Consider the following 16,404-nt stretch of genomic DNA (forward strand, 5'->3'; position numbering starts at 1 on the left):
GGAGCGGCCCGGCGGGAGGGGACAGCCGTGGACGGGGCCCCGGAAGTGCCCCCGCAACCCCGGGCCGCGCCGAGGCGCCCCGGCGCGCCCGCCCCCCCCCCCCGCCGGGCGGCGCGCGGCTGCGCAGGGAGGCTGCGGGGCGGACGCGCCGGGCCGGGCCGGGCCCCGGGCCCCGGGCCCGCCATCGCCGGACCCCTCCGTAGCCCGCGTGCCGCGAGGGTCGAGCGGCGCCCACCGCGCCCAGGCCGCGTCCGGCCCCGGCCTCGCCCCGCCGCTCCGGGTCGCCCCGCACTCACCATCCCCGCGCCGGACCGGACTTGACGCTCCCAGCTGCCACCTCTGCCACCTCACGCGGCAGGAAGGAGACTCCGGCCCCGAAGCCACGGAAGAAGCGTTTCCCCCCGACCCATACCGGAACCGGAACTGTCGGAGGACACCGCCCCCCCATCGTGGCTCCTCATTGGACAGATCCCTCAGAGGCCCTGATTGGATAACGATGAAGGGCGGGGCGGGGCGGGACAAAGACCTCCCGCCAGGCGGGCTCTTGCCTGTTACCCTAACGACACTAGAGACGCAGATGTTAGGTTGGCGGTTCGAAGCCAGCCCAAACAGGAAAGTCCCTGAGCTTCTTATCGCCAATTAACTAACACAAAATCCGGAAGTGGTGCTGTGGCTCGAGTAGTTGAAGCTCGGGGACAGTGCTCAGGCCCTGAATTCAAGCCCAAAACCGGGGGAAAAAAAATCCAGCAACACTATTTCCAGCTCGGGCTTCCTCCCATCCAGGGCAGATTTTTCTCGAGTTATTTCAATGGTCCCCTCTGTATTCTTCTGAGCATGCTCTGATACAATAATTTCTGGAAGGATAGTTGGCTAATTTTCAAGGTGTCTTTTATTTATTTATTTTTTCAAGGTGTCTTTTAATCCAGTCAACATCACAACCAAGATTTACCCATATAATGGGGAATAACTGGACAGAAAATGATTGCAGTCACCAGGTTGAATAGTGACAGCATTCTGGGTTGATACCAACCCCTCTCCCCACAATAATTCCCACCATTGGCATTCCTTTTCTTTTTTTTTTTTTTTTTTGGGTCCAGTCGTGGGGCCTGAACTCTGGGCCTGAGTGCTATCCCTCAGCTCTTCAGCTCAAGGCTAGCGCTCTACCACTTGAGCCATAGCGCCACTTCCGGCTTTTTTCTTTTTGCTTATATGGTGCTGAGGAATCGAACCCAGGGCCTCAGGCATGCAAGGCAAGCGCTCTACCACTGAGCCAACTTCCCAGCCCTTGGCATTCCTTTTCAATATGTTTTCTCTTGGCAGTGGCGCTGGTTGGTTCTGGGTTAGCAGCTGAAGCTTTTCAATAACTACAGCCTTATAAATTTACAAGTTTATTATTTATTTCCTTATTCTGGGGCATGAACTCAGGGCTTGGGCGCTTTTTCACTCAGATTTGTTGTCTTCTACCACTTGAACCACAGCTCAACTTCTGTCTGTGATAAGTCTTGCTCTCTTTCCTGTCCAAGATCAGCCCAAATTGCCACCAGAAATTCCCCCTTGCACTTACCAAATTTTAGGAAGCTGAATTTTTTTTTTTTTTTTGGCCAGTTCTGGGGCTAGAACTCAGGGCCTGGGACTGTCCCTGAGCCTCTCTGTGCCTAAGGCTAGCACTTTATTATGTGAGCTCTAGTGCCACTTCTGGCTTTTTCTGTGTATGTGGTACCAAGGAACTGAACTCAAGGTTTCATGCATGCTAGGCAAGCACTCTACCAAGTAGAGCCACCTTCCCAGCCCTGTGGCATTCTTGAGCTACCTCATTCAGGCATATTTTTCTTGACATTGGAGTTTCTCAATTAAATTCCTTCTTTTACCATTTTACTATTGTGTGCACTCATTCAATTATGTCCCTCAGCTCTGCTCTTCAGCTCAAAGCTAGTGCTCTATTTCTTTTTTTTTTTTTTTTTTTGTTGGTCGTGGGGCTTGAACTCTGGGCCTGAGCGCTGTCCCTCAGCTCTTCAGCTCAAGGCGAGCGCTCTACCACTTGAGCTACAGCGCCACTTCCGGTTTTCTGGTGGTTTATTGGAGATAGGAGTCTCATGGTCTCTCCTGCCCGGGCTGGCTTTGAACCGCGATCCTCAGATCTCAGCCTCCTGAGTAGCTAGGATTACAGGCGTGAGCCACCAGCGCCCGGCTAGTGCTCTATTTCTTGAGCCATACCACCACTTATGTTTTCTGGTGGTTCATTGAAGATAAGAGTTTCTTGGACTTTCTTGCTTGGGCTGGCTTTGAACTGCGATCCTCAGATTTCAGCCTCTGAGTAGCTAGGATTATAGGTGTGATTCATCCATGCCTGGCTATCATTCAGTTCTTTGTTGAACACACCAGTAATCTAATCTTTGTCTCTTAGATTATCCACTAGTAAGACTTCTCCCACAGTTCATCTCCAGCCTTGGATACTGATTTTCTGTTGGAGTAACTTTCTGATCCTACACAGTATGAAGGTCAGTGGCAGTTGAAAATCTGGATTAGTATGCATCTTGGATGTGTGCCAGTACTGGGGCTTGCCCTTGGAACCTGGCCATTGTCCCTTAGCTGTTTCACTCACAGCTGGTGGAGCGGCGGAGCCACAGCTTCATTTTCAGCTCCCCCTCACCTCCATCAGGCTGAACTTGGGCCTGGAAGCTTTCCCATGAGTTCTTTTTTTTTTTTTTTTGTCTGTCGTGGGGCTTGAACTCTGGGCCTGAGCGCTGTCCCTCAGCTCTTCAGCTCAAGGCGAGCACTCTACCACTTGAGCTACAGCGCCACTTCCGGTTTTCTGGTGGTTTATTGGAGATAGGAGTCTCATGGTCTCTCCTGCCCGGGCTGGCTTTGAACCGCGATCCTCAGATCTCAGCCTCCTGAGTAGCTAGGATTACAGGCGTGAGCCACCAGCGCCCGGCTCCCATGAGTTCTTATACACAGGCTAGCACTCAATTCTTTGAGCCACAGTTTCACTTCCAGTTTTCTGGTAGTTAATTGGAGATGAGTCTCTTGGGCTTACCTACATAGGATGGATTGTAACCTCAATACTCAGAGTTCACCTTCTTAAAAAGTATCTAGCATTTCAAGCACCAGCCACCACCACCATCCAGCTTAATGTGTGAACTTGCAATTTGGTTTAGAAGCACTGGCAAAGGGCCAGTCTTAGTTGGGGAGAGTTTCTGAATGAAAGGTGTCTTTTATTTTGTGAGTACACTCCACGTTGAAGTGAGTCCACACACAGAGCCTGTTTCCTTCTGGGTCAGTGAAAGCAAGTTCAGTACATTCCCCTCCGAAGTCCATGACACAGCTTTAAAAGAGCGATGGAGTCTAAGTCAGAAAATAGGTGTTTCCATGGAAACCCTTTTAATAAAAGACCAACTGGGTTTTAGTTTTCTGTTTTTGTTGAACGGGGACTGGTTGAGATAGGGTCCCAACTTCTATTCTTTTATTTCACTGATAGATCATAATTATCTCTGCTTGTGGGTTACAATGTGATGCTTTGGTGTGTGTGGATTCTTGGCGATATTTAAATTAAGGTAAGACAGCTATTTTCATAAATATATATTTGTTTTGTGAGGCCATTAAAAACCCTTTCTTCTAGATTAAAAACACACACACATTATATCGTCATGATCTTTATCCATGCTGTTGAGTAAGAGAACACCAGAATTATCACTTCTAATTATAACGTAGTCCTCACCGACAACGTTCCCACAGTCTCCTTCCCTCCTTCTCCCCGGCCCTAGTCACCGTGACTCTTCTCCCATCTTGTATGAGATCAACTTTAAAAGTTGAGAAGCCAGAAACAAGTTCTGCCTGCACGCTGACACCTGCCAGGCTGGGACCCCGCCCCGCCCCGCCCCGCCCCGCCCCGAGGACGCGGGGCTCAGGAATGCCTGTGGCTGGAACAGCTCCTGGCCATTTCACCAAGCACCGCACAGGCCGGCTCTGCGGTCACTCAGGGCTCGGAGGCGGGCCCTGCTCCCTTTAGCCAATCAGAGCCAGGGGGCGTGGCGAGCCGCCGCGGCGCGCGGCGGGGGAGGCGCCGGGCGCCGGCGGAGCTTCCTGTCCCGCCCCGTCACGCTCGCGGCGCTCGGGGCTGCTCCGGGGGTCCCGGCGGCTCGGCCTCGGCTGCCGGTGACCTTCGCTGACCTCGCGGCGTCGGGAGGACACCGCGGAGCCGGGGGCGGCCATGGTGAGCGCGGGCCTGGCCGGGAGGCGCGTGCGGAGGGCGCTGGCGTCCGGCGGGAACCGGCTGAGGCGGCCCGGGCCTCGCGCGTCAGCTGCAGCGCGGGGCCGCCGGCGCCGCGAGGCCGCGCGGGGGCCGCGGGCGCTGTCGGGGGCCAGCTGGCCGCGGGTGGGCCCGCGTGGCCGGCGGAGCCGCGTCCTGTCCGTCAGGGGCGACTTCCGGCCCGGCGCCCGCCCCGCGGGGACGCGGGGTCGCGGGGACGCGGGGTCGGCGCGCGCGGCGGCGGCGGGGCCGGGTGGGGTCCGGGTCCCCGGGCGTGTCCGTGGCGGGGCGGTCCCGAGCCGGTGACGCGCGAAGGCGGCGTGTGAGCCCCGCGCCCGAGCCCTGGGCCGCGGTGGGCGCCTTCCTTCCCGCGCCGCCCCGCTGCCCGGAAACGGGGTCCGCGCGCGCGCTCGGGGCTCCGTGACGTCGGCGCCGCGGGCTCGGGACGCCGTGGAGGGCGGCGGCGGCGGGGCCGTCTGGCTGACAGGCGGCCGCCGCGGGGGAGGCGGAAGAGCTGGTCTTTCTAGACGGGAGCCCGACCTCGGGATCGGAGGTGATGGGGGGGATCGGGGGGAGGGGGGGCGCCTCAGGTCCCCGAGCTGGGGCTCACCCCGTCCCCACGGTGGTCAGGGGTCACAGATCTGCAGCAAGAGAGATCAGGTGGGTTGGTGAGGCCCTCGGGGAGGGCCTGGCCGGTGCGCGGGGTCGCCAGGCCTGGGTCACAGCGTCCTTACTTTTGTGCCGTATTTAGAGTTGATTTCAGGGCCGTGGCTTCTTAAGCTTGGCTTTTCCCACCAAGGCTGGTGCTGGGAAGTGAGGCATAAGTCCCCGAGTTCCAGCCCTACCTCCAGGTAGGAACCGGGCAGGCCGCGCTCTGCCACGTGAGCCTTCCCTCGGGCCTTTGGCTAGTTACTGGGAGATGGGAGTCTCCCAGGTCTGTCCGTCCAGGCTGGCTGGGAACCTTGATCCTTGGATCCAGGCTGGCTGGGAACCTTGATCCTCGGATCCAGCCTGCGGAGTAGCAGTGGTTACAATGTAGCGAGTTGGGGCTGCTGGGTTGATAGTCTCTGTCTCAGTTTTAAAAGGGGAAGGAGGGGAGGCTACTTCTGGTAAAGAGTGGGCTGGTGGTTCTTGCTCTAGGCAGTTCCCCGGAACTGGAAGTGGCAGGTGAGGGGCTGGTGGCCTGGCATCCCCATTTTTGAGGCCCTGGTGTGGTTTCACCCTGGGGGGAAGGGCATCACTTGGGTTAAAATTTGACTTCTGCAGAATTCTCATCTTCCACCTTTGAATAGGATATTTAATTCGCTCCAAGGGAGAAAGTCTGCTACAGGACAGACTGAAACACACCTTTACTTCCACCTGCTGGTGAAAATGAGAGTTAATATTTCTTGTGCTGTTTTATCTTTTGACACTCCTGGGTTTTCAACTCAGGTCCTGGGCACTGTCCCTGAGCTTCTTTTGCTCAAGGCTAGCACTGCCGTTTGAGCCACAGCATTTCTGTTTATGTGGTACTAAGGAATCGAACCCAGGGCTTCATGCATGCTAGGCAAGCAGTCTGCCACTAAGCCACATTCCCAGCCATGTGTAGGTTTGTTTTGTTTTGTTTTTGCCAGTCCTGGGGCTTGAACTCAGGGCCAGGACAATGTCCCTGAGCTTCTTTTGCTCAAGGCTAGCACTTTACCACTTGAACTACAGTGCCACTTCAGGCTTTTTCTGTGTCTGTGGTACTGAGGAATCAGAACCCAGGGATTTGTGCATGCACTGTACCACTAATACACATTCCCAGCCTGTGTGTAGGGTTTTTTTTTGGTCAGTCATGGGGCTTGAACTCTGGGCTTAGGCACTGTCCCTTAGCTCTTCAGCTCAAGGAGAGCGCTGTACTGCTTGAGCCACAGCACCACTTCTGGTTTTCTGGTGGTTTATTGGAGATAAGAGTCTCATGCCCTTTCTTGTCTGGGCTAGCTTTGAACCATGATCCTCAGATCTCAGCCCCCTGAGTAGCTAGGATTACAGGCATGAACCACCGGCCCCAGGCCTGTGTCTAGTTTTTTTTTTTTTTTTTTTTGTCAGTCATGGGGGCTTGAACTCTGGGCTTGGGCGCTGTCCCTCAGCTCTTCAACTCAAGGCAAATGCTCTACCACTTGAGCTACAATGCCACTAACGCCACTTCCGGTTTTCTAGTGGTTTATTGGAGATAAGAGTCTCACAGGCTTTCCTGCCCGGTCTGACTTTGAACCGTGATCCTCAGATCTCAGCCTCCTGAATAGCTAGGATTACAGGTATGAGCCACCGGTGCCCAGCTTTTTTTTTTTTTTTTTTGTCAGTCATGGGGCCTGGGCGCTGTCCCTCAGCTCTATTAGCTCAAGGCTAAGGCTCTACCACTTGAGCTACAGCGCCACTTCCAGTTTTCTGGTGGTTTATTGACGATAAGAGTTTCACAGACTTTCCTGCTGGGGCTGGCTTTGAACTGCGATCCTCACATCTCAGCCTCCTGAGTAGCTAGGATGACAGGCGTGAGCCACCGGCACCGGACTGTGCTCGGCGCGCGCGCGTGTGTGTGTGTGTGTGTGTGTGTGTGTGTGTGTGTGTGTGTGTGCTCGGCGTGTGTGTGTGTGTGTGTGTGTGTGTGTGTGCTCGGCGTGTGTGTGTGTGTGTGTGTGTGTTTTGGTCCGGTCGTGGGGCCTGAACTCTTGGCCTGGACACTGTCCCTCAGCTCTTCAGCTCAAGGTTAGCGCTCTACCACTTGAGCCACGGTGCCACTTCTCGTTTTTTCTTTTTTGCTTATGTGGTGCTGAGGAGTTGAACCCAGGGCCTCGTGCATGCAAGGCAAGCACTCTACCACTGAGCCACCTTCCCAGCCCAGTGTGTGTGGTTTTTAAAGTACTGGTTTGTTGCTCTTTTTTGTGTGCAGATTTGGAGATTGAACTCAGGGCCTGGGAGTTGTTCTTGAGCTTTTCTTTTCTCAAGGCTAGCACCACAGCGCCACTTCTGGGTTTTTCTGTGTATGTAGTGCTGAGGAATGGAACCCAGGACTTTATGCATGCTAGGCAAGCAGCCACATTCCCAGCCCCAACACATTCAGCTTTTTGGTGGTTAGTTAGACTTTCCTGCTTGAGCTGGTTTTGAACCAGGATCCTCAGATTTCAGCTTCCTGAGTAGCTAGGATTTCAGGTACAAGCCACCAGTGCCTAGTAAAGTGCTGGATTTTGTTCCTCATTTTGAGGACTTAAGGAATGAATTCTTGAGTACTGGGACTGTCATGGGTTCCTGATTATAAGTCCCTTTTTAGTCAGTGTTTGATTTTTTTTTTTTTTTTTTTTTGGGTCCAGTCATGGGGCTTGAACTCTGGGCCTGGGCGCTGTCCCTCAGCTCTTCAGCTCAAGGCTAGCGCTCTACCACTGGAGCCACAGCACCACTTCTGGCTTTTTTTCTTTTTGCTTATGTGGTGCTGAGGAATCGAACCCAGGGCCTCAGGCATGTAAGGCAAGTGCTCTACCACTGAGCCACCTTCCCAGCCCTCAGTGTTTGATTTTTAAAATTTTTTATTTATTTATTTTTTGTTGGTCATGGGTCTTGTACTCTGGGCCTGGGCGCTGTCCCTCAGCTCTTCAGCTCAAGGAGAGCGCTCTACCACTTGAGCCACAACGCCACTTTTAGTTTTCTGGTGGTTTATTGATGATAAGAGTCTCACGGACTTTGCTGCCCGGGCTGGCTTGAACCTCGATCCTCACATCTCAGCCTCCTGAGTAGCTAGGATTACAGATGTGAGCCAGCAATGCCCGGCCTGTGTCTGATTTTATGAGCAGACTCATCCTACCTACCACATCAGTTGTTTCAGGATGGGAAAGGTGACAAGCCAGAGAAAATACAGTCTCTGTACTGTCATCTGCAGTGCAGTGGTAGTGGATTGAGCCCAGAGCGTGTAGAGTGTCTGTCATTTTGGTGGATGTTGTAGTAATTCAACCATTGTAACCTGGGTGGTGGAGAATGAGTTGGTGTTTAGCCAACATCAAGCATTTGGTGTGACAAGTGATGTTAGAAACACTGCAGAGGTGAGAACCCTCAGCTGCAGTCTGGAGTACCTGTGATTCCTGTTTACAGTTGAGCCTGTGGAGCAGGGTGCATCTCTCCAGCTGGGACCCTGGAGATCAAGCTGGAGTTAACTGTGTCCTGGTTGCTCAGGTGTGAATCCCTGGTCTGCATCTGCACAGTGAGAGTGGTCCCTGATTCCCTTGTGAATGGTATAGAGCAGACTGCTTTCTTTGAGGTGCTCTGTGTGTGTGTGTGTGTGTGTGTGTCCATGTGTGTCCATGTGCACCTGCCCATGTACCAGTGTGTGTGCTTGAGCCCTATATCCCTGAGCTTATTTGGTTAAGGCTAGCGATCTAATTTAACCACTTGAGCCACAACTCCAGGCTTTTTTTTTTTTTTTCCTGGTTAATTGGAGATAAGAATCTCAGATTTAGAGATTTAGAGACTATACATAGAGCTCCCTTATGACCCAGCAATCCCACTTTTGGGCATTTACCCGGATGATCATAAACAAGACCATACTAAAGCTATCAGCACAACTATGTTTGTTGCAGCATTATTATTTGTTTTGGGGGGGGGGGTCCGGTCGTGGGGCCAGGACCCTGGGCCTGGGCGCTGTCCCTCTGCTCTTCAGCTCAAGGCTAGCACTCTACCACTTGAGCCACAGTCTACTTCCGGCTTTTTTCTTTTTGCTTATGTGGTGCTGAGGAATCAAACCCAGGGCCTCATGCATGCAAGGCAAGCGCTCTACCACTGAGCCACCTTCCCAGCCCCTATTGCAGCATTATTTATCATAGCTAAGATATGGAACCAACCCAGATACCCCTCAGTAGATGAATGGATCAAGAAAATGTGGTATATAGACATGGGAATTCTATGCCTCCATCAGAAAGAATGACATTGCCCCATTTGTTAGGAAATGGAAAGACTTGGACAAAAATTATATTAAGTGAAGTAAGGCAGGCCTAAAGAAACATAGGTCCTATGGTTTCCCTTATTTGCAGTAACTAGTATATGTCTGAGACAAGCAGAAACGGTCAGATAAGGTGATGTTAGACAAAATGAATCCCAAGATAAGGACTCAAATGGTGTTTTTTTGTTGGTCGTGGGGATTGAACTCTAGGCCTTGGCACTGTCCCTGTGCTCTTCAGCTCAAGGCAAGTGCTCTACCACTTGAGCCACAGCTCCACTTCTGATTTTCTAGTGGTTTATTGGAAATAAGAGTCTCATGGATGTTCCTGCCTGGGCTGGCTTTGAACCACAATCTTCAGATCTCAGCCTCCTGAGATGCTAGGATGACAGGTGTGAGCCACAGGCGCCTGGCCTCAAATGGTTTTTCTTTCTTGCTATTGTTTCTAACATATTGATAAGATGGTTTTTTTTATTGTTGCTTTGTATGTCCCTCCCCTACGGTATAACCCCTGTTTTCACTGTATTAGATGTTGGTATAATTTGGGGAGGGGAAGGGGAAAAACAAATTGCTTAAATAAGATACAGGTGGACCCACTGCAACAATGAGATGTAGATGTACAAGACCTTATGTTGAAAAACGAACTTTGCAACTTTGGTGGGGGGGGGGTTGGAGCTGGGAGGTCAGGGATGGTAAGGAGAAAAAACTAAGGAAGAGGCCACAATGCTTGATAAGAAATGTACTCATGGGCTGGGATATAGCTCAGTGGCAAAGCGCTTGCCTAGCAAGTGCAATGTCCTGGGTTCGATCCCCAGTACCAAAAAAGAAAAGACAAAAAAAATACAGTTAAAAAAAACCCAAACATGGGCTGGGAAGGTGGCTCAGTGGTAGAGCGCTTGCCTTGCATGCATGAGGCCCTGGGTTCGATTCCTCAGCACCACATAAGCAAAAAGAAAAGAGCCAGAAGTGGCGCTGTGGCTCAAGTGGTAGAGCGCTAGCCTTGAGCTGAAGAGCTGAGGGACAGTGCCCAGGCCAGAGTTCAGGCCCCACGACTGGACCAAAAAAAAAAAAAAAAAAAAAAAAAAAAAAAAAAAAACCCAAACAAAAAGAAATGTACTCATTACCTTGCTCATGTAATTGTAACCCATCTATATGGTATTTTCACACACACACACAAAAAACCCTTATTAATTAAATTTTAAAAAGCCAAAAGAATGGGGCTGGGAAGGTGGCTCAGTGGTAGAGCGCTTGCCTTGCATGCATGAGGCCCTGGGTTTGATTCCTCAGCACCACATAAGCAAAAAGAAAAAAAGCTGGAAGTGGTGCTGTGGCTCAAGTGGTAGAGCGCTAGCCTTGAGCTGAAGAGTTGAGGGACAGTGCCCAGGCCCAGAGTTCAAGCCCCACGACTGGAACCAAAAAAAAAAAAAAAAAAAAAATCTCAGATTTCTTGCTCAGGCTGGCTTCTAGCCTTTGTCCTTGGGTCTCAGTTTCTTTTTTTTCTTTTTCTTTTTTTAAATTAATTCATTCATTCATTTTTTGATGATCATGGGACCTGAGCTCCGGGCCTGAGTGTTGTCCCTCAGCTCTTCAGCTCAAGGCAAGCACTCTACCATTTGAACCACAGCACCACTTCTGGCTTTTTCTGCTTATGTGGTGCTGAGGACTCGAACCCAGGGCTTCATGCATGGGAGGCAAGCGCTATACCACTGAGCTACCTTCCCAGCCCTTCCCAGCTTTTTTGTGGTTAATTGGGGATAAGAGTCTCATAGACCTTCTTCCCCACGCTGGCTTAGAACTACAATCCTGGAATTTTTGTTTGTCCTTTGTGAGGGTCTGTGTGGGTGATGGTGTTGCGTGACAAACCACCCAGCCTGGAGCTTGCTGGGTTTTTTTTTTTATATCTGTAGAAGATATTTGTAGTTTGTGTTTTTCTATATTGTCTTCTCTGGCTTTGGCATCATGGCAGGGTAGACCTCCTACCTAGAATTAGCCTAACTAATTTTTCTTGAGAGATCATATTATTCATTGAGTGTTTGGCAGAATAAACCAGTGAGACTAGGACTTGTTCTTCCTGCCTTGGCAACTTATTATTTAATTTTTTTTTCTGGACATGGGGCTTGAACTCTGGGCCTGGGCGCTGTCCCTGAGCTCTTCAGCTCAAGGCGAGTACTCTACCACTTGAGCCATAGCACCACTTCCAGTTTTCTAGTGGTTGATTAGAGATGAGTCTCAGGGACTTTCCTGCCCCAGCTGGCTTTGAACTGCAGTCCTCAGATCTCAGCCTCCTGAGTAGCTAGGACTACATGCATGAGGCACTGGGCCTGGCTTGCACTTGGATTTATTTATTTGCTTATTTTGTGTTGGTTCTGGGGCTTGAACTCATGGACTTTGTGCTGTGCCTGAGCCTTGGTGCTCAAGGCTAGCACTCTACCATTTGAGTCACATCTCCATTTCTAGCCTTTTTTTCCTGAAAAATGTGGCTAATTGGAGATGAGAGTCTCATACCTTGCTGGTCTAGACAGCCTTTGAACTGAGACCTCAGATCTTAGCCTCTTGTAACTAGGATTACAGGCATGAGCCACAGCACCAGGCTTGTATTTATTTTTAAGACAGGGTCTATGGTGCTCAAGCTGATCTCAAATGGATCTCAGCTTCCCAAGAAGGTGGGAATATTGGCAACTACCAACATACCCAGCTTTTGCTGATGTGCTTATAATTTCAAATTTAGTAGTTCTTTGATGAGATAAAGCAAAATATCGAACATTAGATTGACCTATTGTACTTACTTGCTATAGTCTTTGATTATATCTTTGTTACTAATGAGAGGCATTCTTTGGACTTCTATAAAGATAATCATGTAAACTGTCAAGAAAGTTTTATTTGTACTTTCTCAATATCATTCTTTTTGACGTTTTCATTTTACTTATTTTTCAGGGAGCTCATAGTAGGGCTTTAACTCGGGGCCTGGATGCTGACCCCTAGCTTATTCACTCAAGGCTGACATTGTACCACTTGATCCACAGCTCCACTTTCAGTTTTTTTGTGGTTAATTGGAGATAATGGTGTCGTGGACTTTGTCCTGCCAGGGTGGGCCTTGAACCTTGGCCTTAAGGTGTGACCCACCAGTGCCAGCGGTATTATCCTTCTTGGATCCTTTATGCTACTTAAAAATTTGATCTGTTAAAAAAAAGTAGGTACAAGCTTCCACCTGCCCTTTCTTAGTGTAGTCAGAGAGGATGCACTGGACTCTTTGAAATGGATCTGTTGGACCAGCTCCTCGCAGATGAATTGCTATGCGCCCTCCGATGGTTATATCCGAGTATTGCAAGTGTTCCCAGGGACAGGCAGAAGAGATAGATAGCATATTGTTGACATAACGTGTGTGAGAAAACTGGGGCCTTTTCAGAATGTCTGGAGAGGGCTACTTTGTGCCAAAGCCTTTCTAACAATGTGCAGTCTCATGAGTGCGGCTGAGGCTCCATGCAGCAGTTGGGTAGTGAGAGAAACTGGACCCCATGCAAAGTTAGGTGATTTCAGAGCACGGCCAGTCTCCTCTCCTGATCTTGTGTGCAGACATTTCCAGACCCGGTGTGTGAGGATGTGAGTATGGAAGGGAAGCCTTGATGTGAGCAAAGATGGCAGGAACATTGTGAAGGCGTAGCGTCATGTCAAACCTTTTATGAAAACGTGTAGATCTCTATTACTATGAGTCTCACCCTCCCTCCCTGGTATGCCCTTGTGACGTTTCAGGAGTCTGTGACCTTCGATGATGTGTTTGTCAACTTCACCCTGGAGGAGTGGGCTCTGCTGGACGCAGCCCAGCAGCAGCTGTACAGAGACGTGATGGTGGAGACCTTCCGGAACCTGGCCTCCATACGTAAGGACCACTTCCTTCCCTGACCTGCTCACTCAGGGAGCGAGGCACTGTTGTTCTCCCGTGCTGCTCAGTCATGTGGAATGTGGGGTGAGAACATTTGGGTAAACCTGCCAGACATGCTCGTGTCATGCCATGAATGTAACTGGAATCTCGTGATTACTCTGTAAAGTCATCATCATTTGTAATGATGTTCTGGATCTATATTTTAGAAAAAGAACGGGAAGACCAGACTGTTGAAGAAGTGTGTAAAAGTCCCAAGAGATATCTAAGGTAATTTATACTTGTAAGAGAATGGAATGTTTCTTTACAAATCAAAACATGAGAAGAAATTTCTAAAACAGAAAACTATGCTGGTAAACACTGATTTCGTTTCAATATTTCCTCCAAAATACATTTAGGTTGAACAACCATAATCAGCATATCAAAAATCCAAAATGTTTTAACATTGGAAACATCTGGGCCTCCAGTTTCTTGCCACAAACAACGATTTCTGATGCTTTAAGGTAAGAAAAATGACGTTCAGGCTTTGTATATAAGGTGTATATGTAAAACAGAGATTTCGAGCTCTCTTCAAAATATCTCATATATATGCAAATATTTCAAAATTCAAATACTTTGAACTCCAACTGTTCATAAGGGAAATACTCAGCTGACTATTTAAATGTGAAATACTGTGCCCATGTTTACAAAATACTCTCCCTGGAAGCATATGAAGATACCTCGTGATAAGGCTGTATCTGCTTTTGCCATCCTGCGGAGCCTCTGGGCATTTGTATTCTAAAATTCTAATAGAACATCAAACCGGTAGTTCTCCTGCTAAATTATGACAGAATAATAGCTCAGTAATGCCTTCTCACTTATTTCCAGGGTTCAAGATTTATGGAGATTCTGTGGACATAAAGAAGCTCTTCAAAGTGGAGACATCTTCCACAGTACTCTAGATTCTGTTCTAAACATTAAAACCCCCGCTGGAGTGGAAGCAGGTGTCTTTGACATCTTCCTCAGGCATTCGTCCCTGAGTATGGCCTTTAGAACTTACTCTGACTCCAAACTCTATGAGTATCGGGAGTTTGAAGAGAAGCCGTGTAAATGTACTGCGTGTGGGAGAGCCTTCAGCGACCCCCAGTGCTTCCAGAACGCTGAGAGCACCAACACAGGAGTGAGAACCCACGAGTGTAAGCAGTGTGGGAATGTCTTCAGTCATCCCACTTCCCGTAGGATACACAGACGAACTCACACGGGAGAGAAACCTTACGTGTGTCAGCAGTGTGGGAAGGCTTTTAGTTCTTCCAGTTACATTAAAATCCATGAAAGGACGCACACTGGGGAGAAGCCTTACGTGTGTCAGCAGTGTGGGAAGGCCTTCAGCTATCCAGGTTATGTTAAGATACACGAAAGGACTCACACTGGAGAGAAGCCCCATGTCTGTAAGCAGTGTGGAAAAGCCTTCTTTACTTTGAGTGATGTTCGAAAGCACGAACGAACTCACAGTGGCGAGAAACCCTTTCTGTGTAAGGAATGCGGGAAAGCTTTCATTGATTCAAGTTCCTTGCACAAACATAAAATAACTCACACTGAAGAGAAGCCCTATGTATGTAGACAGTGTGGAAAAGCCTTCAGGTCCTGTGGTTACATGACCATACACGAGAGGACTCACACTGGAGAGAAACCTTACGTCTGTAATCAGTGTGGGAAAGCATTCGGGCAGTCCAGTCACTGTCTCATCCACGAGAGAACTCACACTGGAGAGAAGCCCTATGTGTGTAAGCAATGTGGGAAAGCCTTCTTTACTCTCAGTGGTCGTCGGAAACACGAACGAACTCACAATGAAGAGAAACCCTTCCTCTGTACTGAATGTGGAGAAGCCTTCAGTGATTCCAGTTCCTTACACACACATGAAATAACACACTGGAAAGAACCTCTTTCTCCATAAGCAATACAAGAAAGGTAGTTTGAGCAAACTCGGTGGAGAAAAGCCTCTATGTAAGGAATGTGGGAATACCTTTGATGATTCTGATTCTTTGCACAAATATAAAATGACGCACACTGGAAGGAAACTATGATTGCAAACAATGTTGATAAAAAAGAGCTTTTTGTTGGTGATGCTCAAAGACATTATGAACTCACGGTAGAGAAATCCCTTGTAGACAGCTACTAGCTATTCCACTTGTATGACAATATATAAAGGGAGTCACAGCAGGCAGAGACTGTATTCAAAATGTAGCCGTGCCTGAGGAGACACATCGTGGAGAAAATACCTACAAGCGTGAGCAATGTGAAAGTCTTCATTTCTCAAGTGACTTAAGACATGAACAAACCCACTGGGCAGAAATGCCTCTTGTGGTCTGATTTAGTGTGAAACGTCTTCCACTGACTTCATCCCCAGCGGGTGCTGCTATGTTAGGTGAGGGTGGTGGAGATTGACTGTTGAAGGTTTTGCCTCGCCTCGCCTCTGCTCCTCTCTTCTCTCCCTTTCCTCTGTGAGTCTGTAGCATCAGCCTCAGTCTCCAGCTCCGTAACATTCTGCCCCTTTAGGGTCCACAATCAATAATGCCAGACTGTAGCGGAAATCTGGACCTTTGTGCTAGGTGGTGGGATTTAGAATTTCAAGATTAGCATGAGCTAATCTTAGTTGGGAGTCCTTCTGGGGTGCATAAGAGGCCTCATCTAAAAAAAGTCAGACATGATAAATGAATAAATCCTTTTATTTATGTTGTTTGTGTCTTGTATTTTGTCAGAGCAACTGAGGAATTTAACTCTTACAAACCTATGTATGTAAACAATGGGGGATGAGAACATTCTAGCAACTTGAGGATGGAAAGCTAGTACAAATAGAGCATATGGTAGGTGGGCCTGTTGGGTATACAGATTTGAAAACACAGAATGGAGAGAATAGGGTAGCCCACATGTAAATTGGAAGCGGGGAAGGCGGCTCCGTGGTAGAGCGCTTGCCTTGCCTCGCATGAGGCCCTGGGTTTGATTCCTCAGCACCACATAAGCAGAAAAAGCTGGAAGTGGTGCTGTGGCTCAAGTGGTAGAGCGCTAGCCTTGAGCTGAAGAGCTGAGGGACAGCGCCCAGGCCCATACTGACCAAAAAAAAAAGTCGTGGATATTCTATGGGTAGGGAAATCATAGATACACAAATAATCCTGTGTCAATTTCTCCAGAGTATATAATCTGAAGGAAGTATTTTCAAAATTAATCTAGTAAAGATTTTTATCTTCTGGTTGCCAAGTGTCTTACAAAGAAATGAATGTAATAAGCTATTTTGAAATTATACCAACATGATACAATGAAACAAAAAAAAGGAAATTCTCAAGTTTTTATTTACTGAGA

At 49.1% G+C, this 16,404-nt stretch overlaps 1 protein-coding gene across 3 annotated transcripts; it reads left to right on the plus strand.

Annotated features, from left to right (window-relative positions):
- The first annotated feature begins 4,090 nt into the window (after positions 1–4,090).
- LOC138817783 (zinc finger protein 627-like) lies at positions 4,091–15,786 on the plus strand. 3 transcript variants are annotated; one of them, XM_070008460.1, is made up of 5 exons: positions 4,091–4,213; positions 12,942–13,068; positions 13,278–13,338; positions 13,467–13,571; positions 13,936–15,786. In XM_070008460.1, exons 1-5 carry the CDS (start codon positions 4,211–4,213, stop codon positions 14,999–15,001), a joined length of 1,362 nt encoding a protein of 453 aa, XP_069864561.1. In that variant the 5' UTR covers positions 4,091–4,210; the 3' UTR covers positions 15,002–15,786. The 3 variants fall into 3 exon arrangements, with proteins under 3 accessions (XP_069864561.1, XP_069864563.1, XP_069864564.1); XM_070008462.1 differs by lacking the exon at positions 4,091–4,213 and adding an exon at positions 4,697–4,802; XM_070008463.1 differs by lacking the exon at positions 4,091–4,213 and having other exon boundaries at positions 13,066–13,155.
- The last annotated feature ends 618 nt before the right edge of the window (positions 15,787–16,404 follow it).

Source organism: Dipodomys merriami, unplaced genomic scaffold, assembly GCF_024711535.1.
Source record: "Dipodomys merriami isolate MVZ:Mamm:240054 unplaced genomic scaffold, mDipMer1.0.p SCAF_70, whole genome shotgun sequence".
NCBI classification, from domain to species: Eukaryota; Metazoa; Chordata; class Mammalia; order Rodentia; family Heteromyidae; genus Dipodomys; species Dipodomys merriami.

Excerpts from the sequence above, each read along its gene's own strand:
- LOC138817783 (XM_070008460.1), top strand. Across the intron at positions 13,069-13,277 it reads CCGGAACCTGGCCTCCATAC|AAAAAGAACGGGAAGACCAG; the intron begins GTAAGGACCACT and ends TCTATATTTTAG. Across the intron at positions 13,572-13,935 it reads ACGATTTCTGATGCTTTAAG|GGTTCAAGATTTATGGAGAT; the intron begins GTAAGAAAAATG and ends ACTTATTTCCAG.